We start from the raw sequence: 21,530 nt of genomic DNA, 5'->3' as shown, positions 1-21,530 counted from the left end.
ACATTTCCCTTCCAGACTTGCCAGGGCCAGACAGAAGCTGGAGGCCAAGGGGGTCCATTGGTGTCATCACTGCAGAGCAGGCACCCTGTGCTGCTGTGACACCCAGGACTGGGGACACCTCAGGGTCCTGTGTGCCCCCCAGCAGCAATCCAGGATCCTGGGGCTGGGGCCAGTCCCCTCACTGTGGCCAAGCCATTTTTTGTTGGCTTTGAGGGGCTCCCCCTCCCCTGCACTCAGCACTGGTGAGGCCACACTTTGAGTGCTGTGTCCAGTTCTGGCCCCTCAGTTTAGGAAGGACATTGAGATGCTTGAGCACATCCAGAGGAGGCAACGAGGCTGGTGAAGGGTTTGGAACACAAACCCTGTGAGGAACTGTGGGGTTGTTTAGCCTGGAGAAAAGGAGACTCAGGGGTGACATTATCACTCTTACAGCTCCCTGAATGGTGGTTTGGTCAGGTGGGGTTGGTCTCTCTCTCCAGGCAGCACTGACAGAGCCAGAGGACACAGTCTCAAACTGCACCAGGGGAGATACAGGTTGGATATTGGGAAAAAGTTTTTCATTGAAAGATTGATAAAGCACTGGAATGATCTGCCCAGGGAGCTGGTAGAGTCACCATCCCTGGATGTGTTTAAAAACAGACAGGATGTGGCACGTGGTGCCATGGTCTAGTTGAGGTGTTAGGGCATGGATTGGACCTGATGATCTTGAAGGTCTCTTCCAACCCAGTGATTCTGTGAATTCTGTGAATCCTCTCCCTCCCCTCTGTCCTCACAGGACACAGCACAGATGTCCTGCAGAAGGACTTTATTCCCACCCTCCATGGTGGATCCAACCCCTTCCCTCCTCCCTCCCAAAGCTCAGCTGAAAGAGAGATGCCTCGAACCACAAACACAAAAGACAAACAAGTTTCTCATTTTTTTGTAAGAATTGTTTGATAACAGCCTAAAGAAATGCCAAGACATTTTGTGGGTGCCAGTACAGTTCATGAATTAGCAGATGCCACAGGCAAGCACTGTTCCAAGGTGGGCACACATGGATAAGTAAATATTTCAGTATATTTTCATGCAATTGTTACAAAAAGAACTTGGGAGATATCAGGTTGTTAGAAGTAAACAAAAAGAACAAAAGTGGTTTATATTTTTACTAAACAGAAAGCCAAATATTAAACTTGTTTAAATCAAGATGATTTATGGTCAGATAGACTTTTTAAAAAATAATAAAAAATATTATTTTTCTTTTTTTTTTCCCTGTGATATTGAAGTGAAAATTTCACTGAATTTGGGACTTCTGGGAGACCTGCAGCTCATCCTTTAGGGGGAAAAAAAGGGATATTTTGCTTTGATCTAGCAAAGCCTGGCAGGACAGTGTATCCTGAGTCAGTTTCCCTTTGTTTTTCAAAGTGTTTCATTTGCACCTGAAAAGGTTTGTAAGAGACACGAATACCCTAAAGCTACCCAAATGGGAAAAGTTCCCATTCAGGTGATATTTAGCTTGCAGTTTTTAACAAACTGCATTGCTGCAGGCAGAACTCATCATTTTAATGCAAGTAACAGTGATGCTTGGCAGGGTGTGATTATAGCAAAGTCTGCTTCATGCAGAAGAGGCTCTGTATGGTGAATGACCCAGGAGGGCAGAATGCTGAAAATGTTTCCTTTTGAGTAGTTTTAAAGCAATGCAAATAAAGCAATTTATAATATAATGGCTGGAGTGGTTTATAAGAACAGCAATGATGTCCTCTGCACGAGGAATGTCCCCGTGCTCCCTCCTGCTCACGATGCTCTCTGATGGTTTTGGTACTGCAGGACTGCACCACTTTCAGTCCTGTAACAAAAACAAAAGTGTGTTAAATCATTATTTGGGTTACAGTCACAGCTGCACAATTGTAGAGCTGAAGTGTCCAGGCAAGAGAAAGAGAAGAAACAGACACTGGACAAAACCTAATATAATAGGATTTATATTAAAGTCAATAACCATCAAACTTTCCCAGCTGGAGACAGGTGAGGGAAGAAATCTGATGGGTGAATTCAGGCAAGGGAAGGGAGGGATGTAGAAATAGAAGGGAGAAATGTCTTGAAAGGAAAAAAACATTCTTATGGACAAGGAAGAGCACTTGAGGGGTGGGTGAAAATGGTGTGGCCAGAGGAATGGAGGGATTTTACTGCTGGCAGACAAAAGAAGTGTGGATAGGCTGCACAAACAGCAATTCCAGAGAGAAGGAGCATTCATAGCTGAAGAACCAATCCAGATGTTTTCTCACAGATGTTTTCTGACCCCCCCAATCATACTCACCTTTTTCTTCTTCCACACAAGCATCGTCATCAGCACATTAAAAAGTACTGCTTTCATTAAAACTATTTTGAGGCCCAGCTGTGATAGAGACAGTGTGTTCAGGCGTTCATCTGGAAAAAAAAAAAAAACAGAAAATGAGAGTCACAAGAGCACTGAGACATCCTCGTGTTCCACAGACTGAACCTGTTTAACAGAGCTGCTCCACTGGGAGCACAGGAAACAGACAGGGAGCAGGACTCAGAGACTTCAATTTCTTCCATTCAATAACCACTTAATTATCCAATATGCCAGTCTGCCATCCACTTAACTGGTTTGAAATACTGTGCATTGTGAACCCAGGATGCTGCAGGCAGCCCTCCTTCCTCTCTCTAAATTGTTTTGAAGATGGGCAGAGGGAAATCAATTTTGATTTTAATCATAGAACACAAGTGTATTTCAATTTTATATTAATCTGAAGTTACAAAACCATTTGTATTTAAAAATACATTGATCTGCCCTGGAGAAGGAAGGAACTGTCAGTAAAAACTCACTGTGTGTTTATCAGTGTTACAAGTACATATTATATTATCAGCTTTTCACAAATATTAAAATGAATGCTATATGTATAATGTTGGAAAACTTATGAATGAATATAAAATGAATAAAAAAAATTTAAAAAATGAATATAGTTTCTTTTAGTTCTGTTATTAATAAAACTTAGAAATAGCAGTGTGATAAATATATTTTACTTGGACTATAACATGGTGATGTAAAAAGCTTTTGTTCATATAACTAACTCAGAGAATGGTAAAAAAAAAATCAGTAAATTCTTCACATTCTTGGATTATCCTGTCTGGATGAAGATAACCAGAACTCCAGGGAAGGAATTTATTGATGAGGGAGCAGTCAACAGAAAGGCACCACAAAAAAACCCCTTGATTTACAGATTGGGGTGGGGGAGGGTTGATTTTGAATAATGCATAAAGGTCTATGAATATACAACATGTTGATGCATTTAACCAAGTGTTTTCTGAGTTAGGGTGCTCTTGGCTGAATGCCCAGCACCCAGCCCCATTAACCCTTTGCTTAATTGTCTTTGTCTCCTATTTGTCTTCTTTTCTTTTTCTTTTTCTTTTTCTTTTTCTTTTTCTTTTTCTTTTTCCTTTTCCCTTTCCTTTCCTTTCCTTTCCTTTCCTTTCCTTTCCTTTCCTTTCCTTTCCTTTCCTTTCCTTTCCTTTCCTTTCCTTTCCTTTCCTTTCCTTTCCTTTCCTTTCCTTTCCTTTCCTTTCCTTTCCTTTCCTTTCCTTTCCTTTCCTTTCCTTTCCTTTCCTTTCCTTTCCTTTCCTTTCCTTTCCTTTCCTTTCCTTTCCTTTCCTTTCCTTTCCTTTCCTTTCCTTTCCTTTCCTTATTATTATTAAACCATTTTTAAGTTACCAGGAAAGTGAATCTTGTTTTTCACATCAGTGAGACCCTTTCAGAGAGCTGAAAGGCTGATGGAATCAGCCGTGTTTACTGATGAGTATTTTCCTGCAGCGTGTTTTGGAAAGATTTGCAGGATCTCAGCTGCTGTGTGAGCAGGGCAGCTCAGGCTCTGCTCTTTGAAGAGGCAGAGCAGCAGAGGCTGGGACTGCAGCACTGCCCTGAGCCCTCCAGTGAGCTGGGGCAGAGCTTGGGTGCCCCAGCAGTGCTGAGCCCTGAGCACAGAAACCACCAGCTGAGCTCTGGTTTCATTAGGTGTTTGTGCACCCAGAATAACCCAGCTCCTGTGAAGCTGAGCTGAGGCAGTGCTGACTCACAGCAGCAGTGGAGTCACTCTGGTGAGTCAGAGCAGGAGCTCTGGGCACTGCCTGCACTGCATTAAATTATCAGCTTGGGTCAGGAAGGTGCATTAACACCACAACATTCAGCCTTGATGTTTAAAGCCTGTGGGGGCCCTTTTGGAAATCTTCTGTCTGACTTTTTGCTGCTTCAAAAATAAATCTACAAGCAAGGGAAAAGCAGCAGAAACTTGGGAAGACATTTGCTTTAGTCAGGCCAGAGTTTTCTCCTAAAATGCTGTTTTACATACCTGTCCTGAAGTGTGGGGACAGCCCTGTGACACAGACAGCACTGGCACCTGCAAAGAGTAACAATAAATTTGATTAATAACAAAAATGTATTTCTTCAGAGGTCTATAAAGATATCTCTGCTTGGAAGGACTGAATTAGAGTTTCTGGCCAACAAACCCTCCCATAAATACTCTTTTCTCCTTTTTTAAGGGCAAGCATAAAATATGATCAAATTAAACTTCAGTGTCCCTTTGGACAAAGGAATTTCAAGATTTCTATCCCCATACAGTGTGTTTTTAAGATGTCTCTGCTCTGACTGTACCAGACCCTTAATCCTATTTGCACCAAGGAGGAAGGAGAGAGAAAACAGAAGAAATGAGGAAACATTCCTGTGTCTTGTGGGACCATAGTGGAGCACTGCCTGCAGGGCTGGGAGAGGAATGATGGATTTGTCTTTACAAACAAGCTGTGGGTCTGCTGGTGGATAAAACCAGCACTAAGAGATAAAAGAAACAATGGGAAGGATTCCACTGATTGATGAATGGAAAAAGATATTTGCCTTTTCAAACAGACTGTAGGTTTGCTGGTTAATGAAATTGGATATTGAAGGAAGCAATGGGGGAAAAACTATGAATTTTATAAGAATTAAAAATTAAAAGACAGGGTTATACATTAGAGGGGAATCTCAGGTATCAGGTGTTCTGGGAAGTCTGTGCCTCTCAAGTACCTCTGCCAGTGGGGAAAGAGAGAGGGAAATGCAGATGGGAAAATGGGATAAAAAGGAGGCTGCATCCTCCAAAAACTGGAGACATCCTAGAGGAATGCCCCATGGCCTCTCCCTTTATTTGAATAAAGTTACAGGACTCCTCTGTCTCCTTTTTGGACATAAACCTCTGGTGTTTGTGGATTAATTTTCCTGCCTCAAGGGAGGTGCAGCCCAGTCCTGCTCCCACCAGCAGCACCCAGAGCACCTCCAACCCTGCCCACAGCCCCAGAAATGCCATTACCACTCTCAGGGTCCTCGCCCTGCAGCTCTCCAAAGCCCTCGTGCCTGGCACCACAGTGCAGCTCATCCCTCTTGGCCCAGTAGGTGGACAGGTAGCTGGATTCCTTGCTGCTCTCTGCACTTTCCACCTCCACAACAGCAGATGTGTGCTGCTCAGCTGAGTTAAGATCGAGCTTTTCAGGGGAGTAATCTGTGATAAGGCACATTTCCAGATTCTGGTCATCTTTAGAGGTCAGCCTGTAGACTGAGGGAGATGGAGTAACTTCTGCAAGGGGAGAAAAGGAGTCATTAGGTCAGATTGCACATTCACTGTTCCTTCAGTTTAACATACAGCCACCTGGGAATGCAGATTTACATTATTCCAGTGGGATGCTGCCTGCTCATTGGGATCTTGTGCCAGGACACCTTTGGAGAACCAAACATCTACAGTGGATGATGCAGAAACATCATCCTTCTCTTGACAGAGTGGCCAGGCAGAATTCCTGGAGCATCTGAAACGGTTTGTGGACATCCACACCCTGCATGTCCATGCCTTGTGGACACTGCTGAAGGCTCATGGAAAAATCCAACCTGGATTTTTCCCAGGCTGTTGGCTTTCTCAGCTCCAGCTTGGACCTTTCTCAGGCTGGGGATTTTTCTCAGAATCCAAACAAGAGAAGGAAGAAAGAACAACACAGACAAACACCTGGTGTTGACCACTGAGCTGTGTGAGTGTCTCATGATATTTTGCAGAAAGCATGTTTTCAAAGAGGTGTTGCCTTCTTGGACCAATGAGTCTTTTCTACTTTGTTTTGCATGATCTATCTTATATAAATGCCATGGCTTTTCAATAATTGCTTCTTCTTGCTGCTTGGAAGAGGCAGCATGTGTTGTTGCATTATTTGCTGTTCCTAATCAGACAATACCTAACCTGGCCATTCCTCTCAGCAGCTCACTGGACTCTGGCACCTTGGCCTGGGGGCACCCAGGGATGTGCTTGAAGCTGGAGACAACAGCCAGTCTCAGCAGATTTCCCTGCCCATGGATGGAACTTGGTCCTTCAGCTCCCTGCCAACCCAAACCATTCTGTGATTCTGTGATTCTTGAGACAGCCCAGGGCCATTCTGCTTTTTCTACAAATGTTTGGTCAAATCCACCAAATGCAAAATCCTTCCCCCTGTGTCCTGAGGGACAGTGGATCAACCGCTAAACCCTAAGGGTGTCCACATTTACCAGCAGACCACAGATGGTGCTGCTACAGCAGGAAGCTTGAGAAGCAAAATAGGAACAGTGGGACAAAAGTGGGACACCAACAAATGTTTCATCACGTTCCACCTCTTCTACCAATTTTTTTTTTACAAAATTTTACCCTGCAGAGAGGGGTTTGAGGCACTAAAGGCTGCAGATATGACACCTGGGGCTCATTACTGTTTCCTGGTTTCAAACTCTGCTAGCAAGTTCAGTCAGACTGGGATTTTCCACATGTATCAAAACACAACCTGTGGTTAAACCCTTTTTTGCATATTTAGCTTTATAAACTTGTACTCTAAGCATACATTTCATCTGATTCTAAGAGAAGGTGCATTCCTAAGTCCTTGTTCATGGCTGACAGTAAAATGTTCCAGACACTGCAGTGGTCTCATGATGACTAAATGAAATATTACAGACATATTGTAGTCTCAATGCAGGTTTGGGGCTCTCAGCAGCCCCATGGCTGCATTTTCCATTGGCCTTCACAGATTTCAATGAGAGCTTCAGTTCACATTTGTAAACTGATAAGTGTTACTGTGTAGGATTGAGAGTTGAATTTAATCTTTGCTTTCTCCCTGTTCACACACCTCACTGATAAATACTGTAGAAATACTGAAGACATCTTGGCTCCCAGATGAAGAAATTTTCATTTCTTCTCATGGGAAATGCATCTCAAAATCCTCTTTATCACTGAAATAAAGGGTTTTTTTTTCTGCTCCCAGCTGTTGCCACCTCAGAGAAATAGCCATACTTCTCTATTAGTATAATCTCAGAAAAAAAAAAATTAAATCCACAAATCCCAAGGGTTCATTCTCTGGCCCATCTCCTGAATTCTAATTCATCCATTCTAGCTTTGCCCTGGCTTTGAAGAACCTGATGAGATTCTCTGTATGCAGAAATTCAGCCTGATGTCTGTTGGGACTCCTTTACCGCCCATACTCCCAGTTAGTTTTTTGGAAATAGTGATTGTTTGTTAGGAAGGCAGAAGCTGGTAAAAAGCTTGATAGATCCCTATATAAAATACAGATTAGCCAGGGGGTACACAGAAATAAAAGAGAAATGAGGAATTTGTCAAGCTGCTCTCCTCTCTCATCATGAGTCCTATGCTTTCTGAAGAGATAAATATCTACATCTCTCCAAATTAGGGTGTTTTTTTCCTTTCTCTATGCAATGCTTTGATCTTGAACACATAAATCAGTAAAATCTGTTTTTCACAGGAAGCTTCAGCAGTTTTGCAAAATATTAGTTTCCTGTTCTTACTCAGAGTGGTGGCTGCCTCTGTTCTGGTGCTGCAGTTCAGTTCCTGTAAGTTCCTTGGTGTTTTTGCCCACTGCTGTGAGGGTTTGAGATACTTCTGGTGAACAACATCTACTCTAACCACAGCCCTGTCACCTGTTATTCTATCTTAATAAGCTCAAGCCTGTGCTGGAGATGCTGTTTATTTATGACCTCTATTCACAGGAAAGAGTGAGAATTAATAATAAATAATGATGCTCTGAGCTTTCTATGCTGCCTAATTTTATCTTTAATGAAGGATGTCTTCCAGGTGGAAGAGCAGGAGCTGCTGGAATGCTATTCCTGCCCAGCCTACAGAGACTAGAGGCTGATTTCAGGGGAGTTGAACCCTGTTCCAACATCAGATTGAGACTTGTGCCCTTTCTTTTTTCCCCTCCAAACTGTAGTAGGAATCCTGAGCTGGTTTCCTTCCCAGGTAGTATCATGCAGAAAATGATCACATTCTCCATTCCTTCCAAAGCAACCTATCTGCATCTCTGGTCAGACTGGAACTGGTGACAGAATTTTTGGTGCTCGTACCACTCCTCAGCCTGAGACATGATATTCCACAGCTGGAGCCAGCCTGGAGTTTTGCCCCACTCCAGGAACACCTGGACCCCTGCCCACTCATACAGGCCAATCCTGTCCCCAGAGGAGCAGCTCCAATGAATTAACAACACATTTAGTGATGTTTCCATCATGTTCCATCAATGCACGTTCCAAAAGTTCTGCCAGAGGTCCTCTGAGAAATTTGTCATCTTGTAGAAATACTGAAGACAGCTTAGCTCCCAGATGAAGCAATTTTCTTTCCATGGGGAAAGTCTAGAAAGGGACTCAAAAATCTTGACTTGGGGAAATCAAACTGCCAAAACTATTCAAAGTGTTTCTCACAAACCTTTGAAGGGAATGATTTCTCACTGAACCAAAAGTAACAGTGAATTAATAGAGGAAGATACCCAGTATGTGAGGAGAAATCAAGTGCCAACAGAACAAATAGTTCTCTAGGACTAAACCAGGACAAATCCTGAGCTTTTAGCATGTGTTCACATTCAGAAAAAATTGAGATGAATTTTTAATATATTTTTTCTTACTGGGAAGCAATACCCTGTTTGTGTTCATGTATGGATCTACTCAGGCACCACCTAAACAACAGGAGAGAATTGCTGTGATCTCCTCCTTTCAACAATGCTAAGAAAAGATTTTTTTGGGGGTCAGAAGGAGCAATTCTGCTGATCTTATCCACTCTTTCACAGGTGACTGACCTAGCTGTGTGACAATTTCTTCAAAACAAAAAGACTTGAAATGGCTGCTCATGAACCTCCTGAGAACCTCTGTCATTTTCACAAAATGCTTTTCTCTGCTTTTTCTTCCAAAATCAGGTTTTTCAATTGGTAGACCAAGTTTTCAACTATATATAGCAGAGATTTTGTTTCCAGAAAAAAAAAAAAAATCTTGGAATCATACAATGGTTATGGATTTTAAAAAAGTAAGATCATGGTGTGTTCTCTTAGGCTAAGCCTTAGAAAATCCAGTCTCTAAGCCCTTAGTGGGATGAAGCTGCAGTCACCATGCCATGGCTATTAAAGCTGGGTGGACATCACCTTTCTCTCACTGCTCTGTCCTGCAGGGGGTCACTGCCACACCACAGCCAAGCCCTCCTGCCATTCCAAGAAAGCATCTCTATCCCAAATGGTTTTGCCAAGGAAAGCTGGAAAAAAGTTGGAATATGCTCCCATGAAACCCCTGGTCCATCTGATGCCAATATGATTATTTGCCCTTTTTAAATATATCTTTTATGTATTCTCAGTACTCTTAGCATACATACTTGTAATTCTTTAAGCCTGGTATTTTAGCATAGTCCTGGTATTCTGCTAGGCCAGACCAAACATCCTAAAGGCCTCACAGCTGGAGGCCAGAAAACCTTACACAACCTTGAGAAAGCAAGGTTCTCTCCAGAGCACATTCTGTAAACCAAGATCAGGCCCACCTGGGGGGAATACATTAGAATATGGAAATGTCACACCGCTCATTAGGGAATCTGTCAGATATGCTAATTTGCAAGGTCTATAAAATTGTACACAAAATCTACTGTGTGTATACACTTCAGAGTATTCCATCTAGACAAATTGTTGCACCTAAGGATCCTTATTAAATCCTGAGTTAAAACCCCTTTTATCCCTTAACCATATCATTCTGGGATCAGAGAAAAAGGAATCACATCTACCCAATAAAAAAATGATGTACCAATCCTGGTGCTAATATGGAACAGAAAGCTCAAACTTACTTGGGGTGACAACAAGCTGGGTCCCAGTTCCAAATGTGGGTTTTGTGTATCCCTGGTTGGCACACTGGTGCCAGCCTCTACAAAAATGTGGGCAGGTTTTTGCAATGCACACTGGCAGCCAGGCCAACACACAGTCCAGAGCAGGGGGTAACTTCAGGGAGCAATGATGAAATATGCTGACTTCAGACACTATCAAAGTACCAAATAAATCCACTAGAAGATTATCAGAATCAGAAGCACAGGGATCAAAAATAAAAAATGTCCATTCATTACCTGGTTACAGTAGTGTGGTGTTATATATTTTGGGGCAATACAAAGAACATTTTGCTTTTCCACCTGTAATATCACCTGAAATTCCAGTTCACTGAGCTGTGCAGTTGGGGTTACAGCCTTTCAGCCCAGCTTTTCTCCTGAGCATTTACTACCACCTTGGTGCCTTGATCACCAACAAGGTTCTTCTTCCTAATATTTTTTTCCCTCTCCATCCCTATAACTCACATGACCCAGAAAACCTCTGTGAGGTTACAGTTATGTCCTCAAAGGTTTCAGTGGCACATTGTGCCCCTGTCTAGGTCTTGGAGCCTCCATTTTTTGGGAATTCACACCCAGTGCCTGCAATGCCTGGAGCGTTACCAATGGTACTGCAGCTGTGACAGATCAGCAAAGCTGCAAGTCCCAGTCCCAAACAGAATCCCCTGCAATATTTGTGGATAACACAGTGTCCATGTGTTGCATTTTGGCTTTAGGAGCTGCAGAAAGGATAATGCAAAATAGTTCCTTGTGTAATGGAGAAGCAAAAAGAGAGAGCGTTTTTAAAAGAAACACTACTGTTATATATAGGGTAGTTCGTGCAATACAAAGTAGAAAAGGGACAACTTCAACTGAGATTGCTCAGAGCCCCATCCAACCTGACACTGAATATTTCCAGGAATGGGGTATGTGCCACCTCTCTGGGCAACTTGCACTGATGTTTCATCACTCCCATAGTAAAATAATTTCTTCTTTAACTCCAGTTTGGATCTACCCTCTTCTAGTTTAAAACCATTACTCTCTGTCCTGTCGCTACAGGTTGTTTTTAAAACTTATTCTCCATCTTTCCTGTAAGTACTCTTAGGTACTGAAAGGTTGAAATAAGATCTATCTGGAGCCTTGTCCAGGCTAAACCACCCCATCCCTGTCAGTCTGTCCCCACAGGAGAGCTGCTCCATCCCTCAAAGCATTTTTGTGGCACTCCTGTTAATCCACTCCAGCAGGTCCTTGTCTTTGCTGGGAGCCCAGAGGTGGGCACAGCTCTGCAGGTGGGGTCTCACCTGGGCAGAGCAGAGCAGAGAGGGATCAATCAATCAATTAATCCCTCAATCTCCTGGGAATGCTGCTGGCAATGCAGCCCAGGATGGAGCTGGCTTTCTGGGCTGTGGCTGCACATCCCTGGCTCCTGGCCAGCAATGTAAATATTATAAACATCCTTGCTTTTCAGTGCATTTCCATCTGACCTGTATAACCCATGACTTTTCTTGAGGCCAATAAAAGTGCCACGGATAGACCCTCTGAGAGAGAACAAATCCAGGAGTGACTGTGCAGGAGAGCAGAACCAGGCTCTGTGTTGGCTGCTGCCAGGAGTGCAGTCAGGGGAGCACTGGAAGCCTGTGCCTGCCCTTGGACAGCTGCCCTGAGCTAAATGCCACTGCTTGAGCTGGGCTACAATGCCCTTGAGAGCTGCCATTCCCCAGATCTGGGTGTGTATTAAAAAACTTACAAATTAGTAAAAAAATCAAGGTAAATGTACCTGGCAAAACCAGAAGTCTCGTCCCAGATCCAAATGTGAGTTTGTAATTATTTCCATAACCACACAACAGCACAGGCCTCTACAATATCTAGAGCAGCCCTGAATGGAACCTTCAGCAATTAAATTCTCCACCAAAAGAAATCTTGTTTATCTCTATCAACAGACAGATCCATTCACCCAGGACTTTTCCACCTATCAACTTTCTTTCTGTGTGGTATTTTGCATTTTGCACTCCCAAACATACTCTCCTTAATATTCCCCTCAGTCATATTTGTCCCATTGGTCCCAGAAAGCCAGCTGCACCACAACTTCTATTCTCCAACTTATTCCTCATTTATTTATTCTTCTAGTCAGATTCCTCTCTCAAAAATTAATTTATTTCCTGTTACTTCACAGCTGCCCTAGGGACTGATGGTGCAGTGAAACCTCCATCATCCCATTCTGTTGGATTTGCCATCTGAATTAGTCAAGAGTGATTCCAGAACAGAGTTTCCATTAAGTTTTTGAGTAGAAAAACTTAATTAAAAATTGGTGTTCAATTCTTTGGGGCAGGGGGATCATTGCTCATTCTGCCACTAAACCCTGAGGTTTAGAATGCACCAGGGACATCCCCATGGTGTGACCAGAGCAAGATCTGGAGCAGCTGCACACAGATGTGGCCATAATGAGAAATCTGGAGACACCTACATGAACTCAGAGCTCTCATTTATAACTCCTTTAGCCTGCTGACTGTTCCATGTAAACTTGAGATTCTCATTTCTCTCAGATGTTTTTGAAGAGGGTCAGGAGGGATTATTTAAAATAAGAGGATTTTCCTAAGAGGTTTCCAGAAGGAATTCTTTCCCCATGTTGTTGGGTTTTTAACTTTAAGAGAAAAATCATGTTGAAATTATCTTAAGAATCACTACTATTTTAAGAAATGGAAATATTACTTTTCAAAAGTAAACTTACTCAATTTAGATATTAAACAATCCTAAATATATTTTAAAGAAGATTGGAAAATCTGATACATTTACAAAAAATACTGATATCTTGGGATATATTACATTCTTTCAAACAAGAGAAGAGATGTAGGGGTTTGGGGGATTTTTTTTTTTTTTCCATAGATTTGTAGAAGCAATAGTCAAGCAATAGTCAATTATCCATCCTTTTTTGTTCAGAAAAAATATTTTGTGGCAAGGGTCACCTTTTCATCTTTCCAGTAATTAACTTTGCTTCTTGCCCTATTTCCCCTCTACCCAAATATTTATCTCACCCTCAGTTTTGAGGCTGATCATGCTGTTCTCCACCAGTTCCAATGTGCTCCAAGCTTCACCTGGATGTTGCAGGGCAAGGTAAATCCCCAGGACAAGCTGGCTGTGCCATGAACTTGGTGCCATTCTTGAGGTCAAGCTCCCCAAGCTTCCTGACTGTCTGGTGTTTATATAATAACAGAAACCACTTCCCACAGTCAGAGCTCAAGGATCTCCAAAGCACAGACCCAATATGGGCATTTTTTTGTGTTCTCATACAATTATGAGTCTGGTTATCTCCAACTATTTCTATCCACATACAAGAAAAAGTTCTTTTTACCTATTACAGCTTTATGAAACCAGTTTTACCTCTCTGCATTTTCATGTTCTGTGCAAAATTTCACCATTTGTCTTTGTTTCTCCTCTGCTTGAAGAGCTTAATGTAGGAGCCCACTTCCTATTGGCTTTCCAAGACAAATCCTCTTGCACATGAAAAACCTCTGCTGTGTTCATTCTCAGGATTTGGGAGGGGAGAAAATACTTGCAGCCATGGAAATAATTTGCTCTTAATACCAATTGAAAATTCATAGTTCTGTTGCTAAAATATTGTGGGGTGGCAAAACAGGCAAAATAACTTGTGAAGTGAAAGAAGAACTTCCACCTGGGAATTCAGACATACCTGGAGAAACGATGAGTTTGGTTCCAGCTCCAAATGTAAGCTTGCCATAAGTCCCAGAATAGCACTGTGGCACAGTGCTTTGCAAAATGCTGCCCTGGGATGTGTTTGCTGGGTGAAGGCTGGAGAACATGGCAGGGCAAGGTTTTATTGGAAGCAGCTCACAGAGTTACAGGAAGAACTGGGTTGGAAAAGACCTTTGAGGTCATCAAGTCCAACCCATGACCTAACACCTCCTCATGGACTAAAGCACAGCACTGAGTGCCAGTCCAGGCTTTGTTAAACACCTCCAGGAATGGTGACTCCATCCCCTCCATGAGGAGACAGTCCCAGTGCCAAATCACTCTTTCAGTGAAGATTTTTTTCCTGACGTCCAACCTGAACTTCCCTTAGCCAGCTTGAGGCTTTGTCCTCTCATTCTGTCAGTGGTCACCTGGGAGCAGAGCCCAACCCCCATCAGGTCACAGGCAACTTTCAGGGAGTTGTAGAGCGTGATGAGGTCTCCCTGAGCCTCCTCTTCTCCAGGATAAACATCCCCAGATCCCTCAGCCATTCCTGATAGGACTTGTGCTCCAGAACCCTCACCAGCCTTGTTGCCCTTCTCTGGACACGCTCCAGCCCCTCCATGTCCTTCCTAAATTGGAGGGCCCAGAACTGGACACAGCACTCGATGTGCTGCCCAACCAGTGCTGAGCACAGGGGAAGAATCACTGCCCTGCTGCTGCTGGCCACACCATTCCTGATCCAGACCAGGAGCCATTGGCCTTGGCCACCAGGGCACACTGCTGGCTCATGTCCAGCCTGCCGTCCATCAGTGCCCCCAGGTCACTTTCTGCCTGGACACTGTCCATTCCCTCTGTCCCCAGCCTGGAGTGCTGCAGGGGTTGTTGTGGCCAAAGTGCAGGAGTCAGCACTTTGTCTTGTTAAACCTCACCTTGTTGGATTTGGCTCATCTATCCAGCCTATCCAGGTCCCTGTGCAGAGCCCCACTACCCTCCAGCAAATCCACACATGCTCACCAACATTACTGGCTATCACCAACATTACTGGCTATCACCAACACTACTGGCTATCACCAACACTACTGGCTATCACCTCAGCATAAGTCAGCATTTCCTTCAGCCACATTCCTCTGCCAGGTTAATTCACCATCTGTATATTCTGTCCTCTCTCTCCATGCAGCAGCAGCATCTCTGCATCCCTGTGTGCACACACAACCCCCCAGGCTGTGTTTGGAGCCTCCTGGCAGCTGCTGCTGTCAGGTCTCACCAGCCTGTGTCACCTTTCTGCTCACTTTTCTTGCAATGTCCACCCTCCTTTGCAGGCTGCAATCACTTGGAATCATAGCAACACAGAATTCTTCAGGTTGGAAAAGCTCTTCAAGACCATTAAGTCCAACCCATACCCCAGCAGTGCCATGTTTACCCCAAAGGGTGTAATTTAGCAGGGAGTGTCCAAACACGTCCCCAGAATCCCCACAGCTAAAAGGAAGGATCCACAGCTGGTGTCATTCCCATTCCTGCTCTCTGAGCTCCAGTACTGCAGTTCCCAGCAGTAACCAAGATATCACTGCTATTGCTTTTTGCCAACAGCTTCAACGTCATTGTGATCCCCCTTTGCAAGCAAACATTAACCTGTTTTTGAGTGGACTGAAGTTTTCAACAGAGTTCAGTGACAAAAATCTCAGAAATCTTATTTACTCTTAAAAATCCCTACGCCTGCATTTCTTTTAATTGTCACTTTTCAAATACTTCTTTTCCACAACATGGACACAATTCTAGCACACATTCATTAAACACAAAGCCTCCCGCTTCTTTCTTCAGAAATTAAAACGAGCCCAAATTTCTCCACAAAGCCCCTGCCCTGCTCTTGGTGCAGATGGAGCTCAACATTGTCTGTGCTGGCTCCACCTTGGCTCAGAGGGGACACAACTCACCTGGGGCAATGACAAGTCTGGTTCCACTCCCCCAGGTCAGCTTTCCCCAGTCTCCAGCACTCACACTGTGAGACAGCTCATTACAAAATGGGCTGGGATCCATCCAGCCCTGCAGCTGCCCCTGCAAGAGGCTCCAAACACACACCCAGATTTCCAGAGATCTCCTCGGGCCTCTCTTTGCCCAAAGCCCATTTCCCTGCTCACATCCCTGGGAATAACTGCCCTGGGTTGTGCTCACCAATCACACCAGAGATTGGCAGAAGCTCCCCCTGAGTGATGAGGGAACAGTTTAGGATCCCTGTCCCAAAGACTGCTGACACTGCAGTGGCAAAAGGGAAGGCAAGAAGCCCCTGGAGGCAGCCTGGAGAAGGGTCCCTGACACAGAGCACCTCCCAGCAGCCCAGATTTCCAGCCCCAGGAGGCATCTTTGCAGTGCCAGAGGAGCCCCAGTGCTGAAAGCCTTGCTCTGCATTTCAGCTGGGCCATTCCTTGAATTGCACTCATGGACTATCAGCATGGCATTACCATGCCCATGGCACATTGTCTAAAGAGCAAATCCTCCTCCTGGAAATGCTTCCAGGCACCAGAGGCTCTGGAAAAAAGAGTCTTGATGCTGGGACAGAGCAGAGGGCAGGGGGCCATGTGGGGAAAGAAATCCAAATGGACACGTGGGGAATGGCAGGGCTGCAAACATTGTGCTTCCCAAAGCTATGCCCCTGCAGACAACCCAGAACAAGTGAGAAATGAAGCAATTCCACTTTGCAGGAATAAGGGTTTGCTCACCTGGCAGCACTGAAAGCACCGTCCCCTTGCCAAAAATGACTCTGGCTGCCACATTTACACCCTGACACATTGCATTGCAAAAACCCCTCTGCCAGCCCTGCTCTTGATCTCAAGCACAAAGCACCTGCAAATCCAGGCCCCAGCAAAGCTTCCTTGTCTTTGGATACTGCTGGGAACCAGGGAAAAAGCAGCCTTGAAGCCTTGGGGTCCTCAGCCTGCTCAAGGACAAGAAATTATAACAAATATTAAACAGCTATGAGAGACATGCTGTTTTGCACAAAGCATGATTTCAAAAAGGTGTTGCCTTCTTGGACCAATGAGCCTTTTCTATTCTGTTTTGCACGAACTACGCTATATAAGTGTAGTGTTTCATTAAAAAAAGCTCTCTTTTCCTTCTCCATTACACGAGGAACTATGTTGCATTATCCTTTTTGCATCTCTCCTACAGCCTGAAATGCAACACACCAGTCTCCACTCTGGTGCCATTCCCTGCAACAAGGCAACATCTGTTCCCCAGCTCTTGCCTGCCTTGCTGAGGCCAGGTCCCTTCTGCAGACAGAGAAAACACAGCAGAATTCACCATAGGTGGAATCCATCTCCCTCCCCTCTCACTGACTGGTGCCTACAGAGCTGTTCCACAGGTGAAACATGAATCGGCTTCAAACTTACTGGGATTGATTCTGAGCTGAGTTCCACCTCCAAAAGTGACCTTGTTGCCAAAACCAGTGCCACACATTGTTTGCCTCCACAACAAAAACCCTGTCAGTCTCCTCTCAGGCTGATTCTCTGCAGAGCTGTGCTTTGCTGCCTGGGCATTTTTTTGTCAGAGTCCCAGCTGGCCATCCCTTTCAGCTCTGGCAGAGATCCCCCCGGGAACATCTCTGTGCCCTGCAGAGAAGATGAACAGTGCTGATCACAGCTCCTCACTCAGCACTGGGACCTTGGCCCTCAAAAGAGGGATCTCCTCTTGGGCCTTGTGCAAGGAGCAGAAACATGGACAGGGCCTCCATGGAAAATCATCCCTTAGATAAGAAATTGCTTTCTTAGAATGACTAATTTAAAAATATCTCAGCCCTTCCTGCAGACCCTGCATTATCTCTTCTGAATAAACAAAGGCTATTCATGTATGCAAACACATTCCCCAGGAGGGCTCCTCTAACTGAGGTGCTCCACAGCACAAACACATTGACTGATTTTCAGCACAGGAGCAGTTTCAGAGCTGTTCCACTCCCAGCAACATGGCAAAGCAGTCAGAAGCTAATTGTTCAGAATGTGCTCTCCTCCCCCATGCCCTCTTTCCTGCAAGTTGTAAAGAAGCTTTTCCCTCTGTATTCTAAGGAAGATCCAATTAGAAAAACCTAAAACATTCAGTCTGTACTTGGTGAGGAGATACTTACTGGGCTTTACCAGCAGCCTGGTTCCACTTCCAAAGGTCAGTCTACCTGCATATCCTGAGGTCACACAGTCAAACCTACCCTTACAAAAACCCCCATGCTCCTGTTCACATTTCAGCTTCCAGGGCAGAAGATTCTATTTGTCACCAACTCAAAACTCTGTGTAAAATGGCTGCCCCTGGAGCTGGGCACACTTGGTGCAGCCCAGAGCCAGTTGGCCTTGCTGAGGAAGAGGAAGGCAGGCTGGGCAGGAAGGACACAGCAGTAGATTGTGTTCCTGTGCCGGGATGCCTGCTCCAGACAGCTGCAGGGAAGGGCCCAGGGAAGGGCAAAGGGAGGACAGGGACAGCAGGGCCCAGGAATTGGCCCCACTGGGCAGCTCTGGTACTCACTGGGCTTCACATCCAGGCGTGTCCCCGACCCCAGGATCACTTTGTAGTTCCCTGAGATCACACAGTCCTTCAGAGCCCAACAAAAACCATCAGCTCTGCTGCCACTTCCCCTCCAGGAGCCTGCAGCAGAGCAGCTGCTGCCAACCAACAGCAGGTCCTGGGAGCCAAGAATCCCTGCAGCCTTGGAAGGAAGAGTCTGGGGAATGCCATCTGCAGCAGGGACTGTGCTGCAAACAGGAGCATTGGGAATTCATCCTTTCCTCTGGGGAGCAAATGAGCAGCTGCCTGGGCTGTGCCAGACAGAGCCATCAGCACCCCAGAGCAGCCCCATTTCCAGAGCTCTGGCTGGCCATGGCAGGAATTGTCCATCCCTGAGCAGGAGGGCTCAGGAGCTGTGTCTGCTTGGCTGAAAGGAGAGAGAATGGGCTGGCAGGGCTGAGGGAAGGAGGGAATCCATGGCCTTGCTAAGGCCAGGTGCCTTCTGCAGCCAGAGAAAACACAGCAAACTTCCCCACAGATGGAACCCATGTCCTTCAGCATGTCCTTCCCAGCCCTGTCTGTTGTGGCCATCCCTGCTCTCTCACTCCAACTCCATCCCGTGCCAACGAGTTCCCAACACATCCCAGGAGGATTTATCACAGCAGTGAATACAACTTCCCTGTCCTCACACCTCTGGGATGGCTTTCATCCCAGTTTTCCAAGTCAATGGCTGTCCATGGGATCCACTGAAAACACAGTTCCCTTTCCACAGGAAAGGGTGGCTTTCTCTGCACAGGATCATTTTGGACACATTTAATCACCAAATGTTCCTGTCAGCCCTGCAAATGCCTTTGGACAAAGCCCTTGCACAGCTGTCAGATCCAACAGGCTCAAAGGCACTGCTGGTACCCAGAACAAGAGGAAATCCACTCCTGAGCCCTGGTTTCAAGTACAGTTCCTTGTGCCAGTGGGAGTTTTGGAGAATTTCCACCATCTCAGAAACTCCACTGAAGGTTCCCATCAGCAGCAAGAAATGAAGGAGCATCTCTGCTCTCCTTCCAATGTGCTCTGCCATTCCCCAAACACCAGAGTGCACATGGTGCTCCAAGGACAGGGAAGGGTTTTTATAGGGAGGAAACAAGAAAGTTGAGCACTCACTGGGCTGGATGGACAGTCTGGTCCCTGAGCCAAAGGTCACCGTGTTGTAGCTGTTTGTCACACAGCATTTCCTGCCCTAACAAAAAGCCCAAGGAGCCTCCCCAGAGCAGCTCCTCTCCCCCAGGCTCTGCCCAGCCCTGCCTGAGGGATATTTGTCTCTCCCAGCAGAGGTGGAATGAAGCAGGGAAAGGCAAGGGAAATCAGGAATTGCTGAGCTGTGACAATCTCCTGCCCCACAGCCCAGGCCCAGCCAGAGCTGCCCACAAGAGCCTGGAGCCCCTGCAGGAGCAGCCAGGGCTGCTCAGGGAACAAACACTTGGCAGCAGCTCCCACGTTTCTGGCTCTTTGAGCTCTCCCCCCATGCCCAAGACACCTTTCTGCCTGGAGTCCTCCTCCCACAGCAGCTCACAGCTTTCCATGGCCACAGATAGGACACAGGGCTCTCTGTGCCTGCAGAAAGGCTTCCCAACATTCACACCCCACATTATTGCCTTGCACATTTCAGCCTGGCCCTCCTGGGCTAAAAGGGGATCATGGCAGGAGACACAAGGTCTGAGAGCTGCCTTTGTCCCAGCCCCAAGAGAGGAGCTGGTCCCATGGAATCCCAGCACAAAAGGCAGCCAGCAGTGCTCTCCTGTGCCCTGGGAAGGGCAGCCTTGGGGAGGGGACATGGACAGTGCCAGCAGGGCACAGGGGACACTTTGCAGTGCTCACACAGAGCCCGGGGTGAGATTCCCTCTGTGCCAGCACAGCCCCTGCAGAGCACACGAGGGCAGCTCCCAGCCTGGGCTGGCACTGAAGGGTTCCAGGTGTGCAAAGCAGCAAGGAAAGGAGCAGGGTGAAAGCATTGCCAGGGCAGGGCAGAGCAGGGATTTGGGAGCTGCCAGGAGAGCTGCTCACTCACTGGGCTGGATGGACAGTCTGGTCCCTGAGCCAAAGGTCAGCGTGTTGTAGCCAGAATCACACAGCATTTCCTGCCCTAACAAAAAGCCCAAGGAGCTTCTGGGCTGCTGGAGATCCTCCCCAGAACAACCAGGAACCCCTGGACTTTGCAGTGAGCCCTGGCACAGGAGGCCCTGCCAGGACATTCCCAGATGGGATCCCTGCCCTGCTGGGATGGCAGAAGAGGGGGGAACAGCAGAGCAGGGGCTGTGGGCACAGCACCTGGGGAAGTCCTGCTTCCAGAGGGTGCAGGTGTCCATCTGCCCTTGGGGCTGTCTGCAGCTGCCACCATGCACCAGATGCACAGACAATCCCAGAAGGATTAGAGGAATTTAAATCAGAAAGGTGCATTTCACCCAGCTGATTCCTTGGCTTCCCAGGCCATGGTGCACAAAGCCCTTGTGCTGTTCAAACCCAGACCCACCAGAAATGAGGTAAATACACAAAAACCTGATTCTTACTTGGGTTCACAAGCAGCTTTGTCCCTTTGCCAAAGGTGACTTTGTAGGCACCAGTCACACAGTGAGAAAGGAGCCAACAAAAACCACCCTTGAGGCCATTGGTGACACATCCACAAATACAGCTTGTGTGAGCCAGTCACTGAACACTGATCCAAAAAATGCAGCACTTGCTACATGGGAAGATGTGGCTCTAGCTATTTCTGTGTCTAATCCAGCTTTTACTTCTGCATGAGGTGCTCTGCAGCCTGGGATTTTCAGAAGAATAAAAGAGAAACCAGGCAGTCTTTCTGGCTTTCTAGGGCAGTCATTACACCACAGCATTCCTCTTATATATTAATTATCTAAAATCTTTGAAGAATTAAAAATAAAAAAATCAAAACAAATAAAAACAAAACAAAACAAAACAAAAAAACAAAAACCCAGAAAAAAGCAAAAAAATAAAAACAAAAAAAACCAAACCAACCAACCAACCAAACAAACAAACAAACAAACAAACAAACAAAAAGCCAAAGATAGAAACGTACCTATACTAGATTTTAAAGCAAGAAAAGCAGATTTTGTTCCCTCTAGGTTTGTCCAAGCACTTGCATACATTCAAAGCCTGAAATATCCAGGAATTTTTCCAACACATAGAGAAACTCCAAAGAAGATTTCACGCAAATTTCCCAAGCCAATGGCT

General features: G+C 45.7%; 1 protein-coding gene across 1 annotated transcript in view; it reads right to left on the bottom strand.

The window, feature by feature from the left end:
• Positions 1-1,213: 1,213 nt before the first annotated feature.
• Positions 1,214-21,530, bottom strand: part of LOC130264135 (M1-specific T cell receptor alpha chain-like) — a 215,500-nt gene continuing 195,183 nt past the window's right edge. The window contains exons 5-8 of the mRNA XM_056512153.1: positions 5,325-5,588; positions 4,338-4,385; positions 2,291-2,400; positions 1,214-1,822 (exon numbers count right to left, since the gene is read on the bottom strand). Of these exons, the coding sequence (XP_056368128.1) occupies positions 1,817-1,822; positions 2,291-2,400; positions 4,338-4,385; positions 5,325-5,588 (428 nt within the window). The 3' untranslated portion in view covers positions 1,214-1,816. The remainder of the gene's footprint in view (positions 1,823-2,290; positions 2,401-4,337; positions 4,386-5,324; positions 5,589-21,530) is intronic.

The sequence above is a fragment of the Oenanthe melanoleuca genome, chromosome 27, assembly GCF_029582105.1.
Source record: "Oenanthe melanoleuca isolate GR-GAL-2019-014 chromosome 27, OMel1.0, whole genome shotgun sequence".
Classification (NCBI taxonomy): domain Eukaryota; kingdom Metazoa; phylum Chordata; class Aves; order Passeriformes; family Muscicapidae; genus Oenanthe; species Oenanthe melanoleuca.
This window is presented reverse-complemented; position numbering and strand designations above follow the sequence as displayed.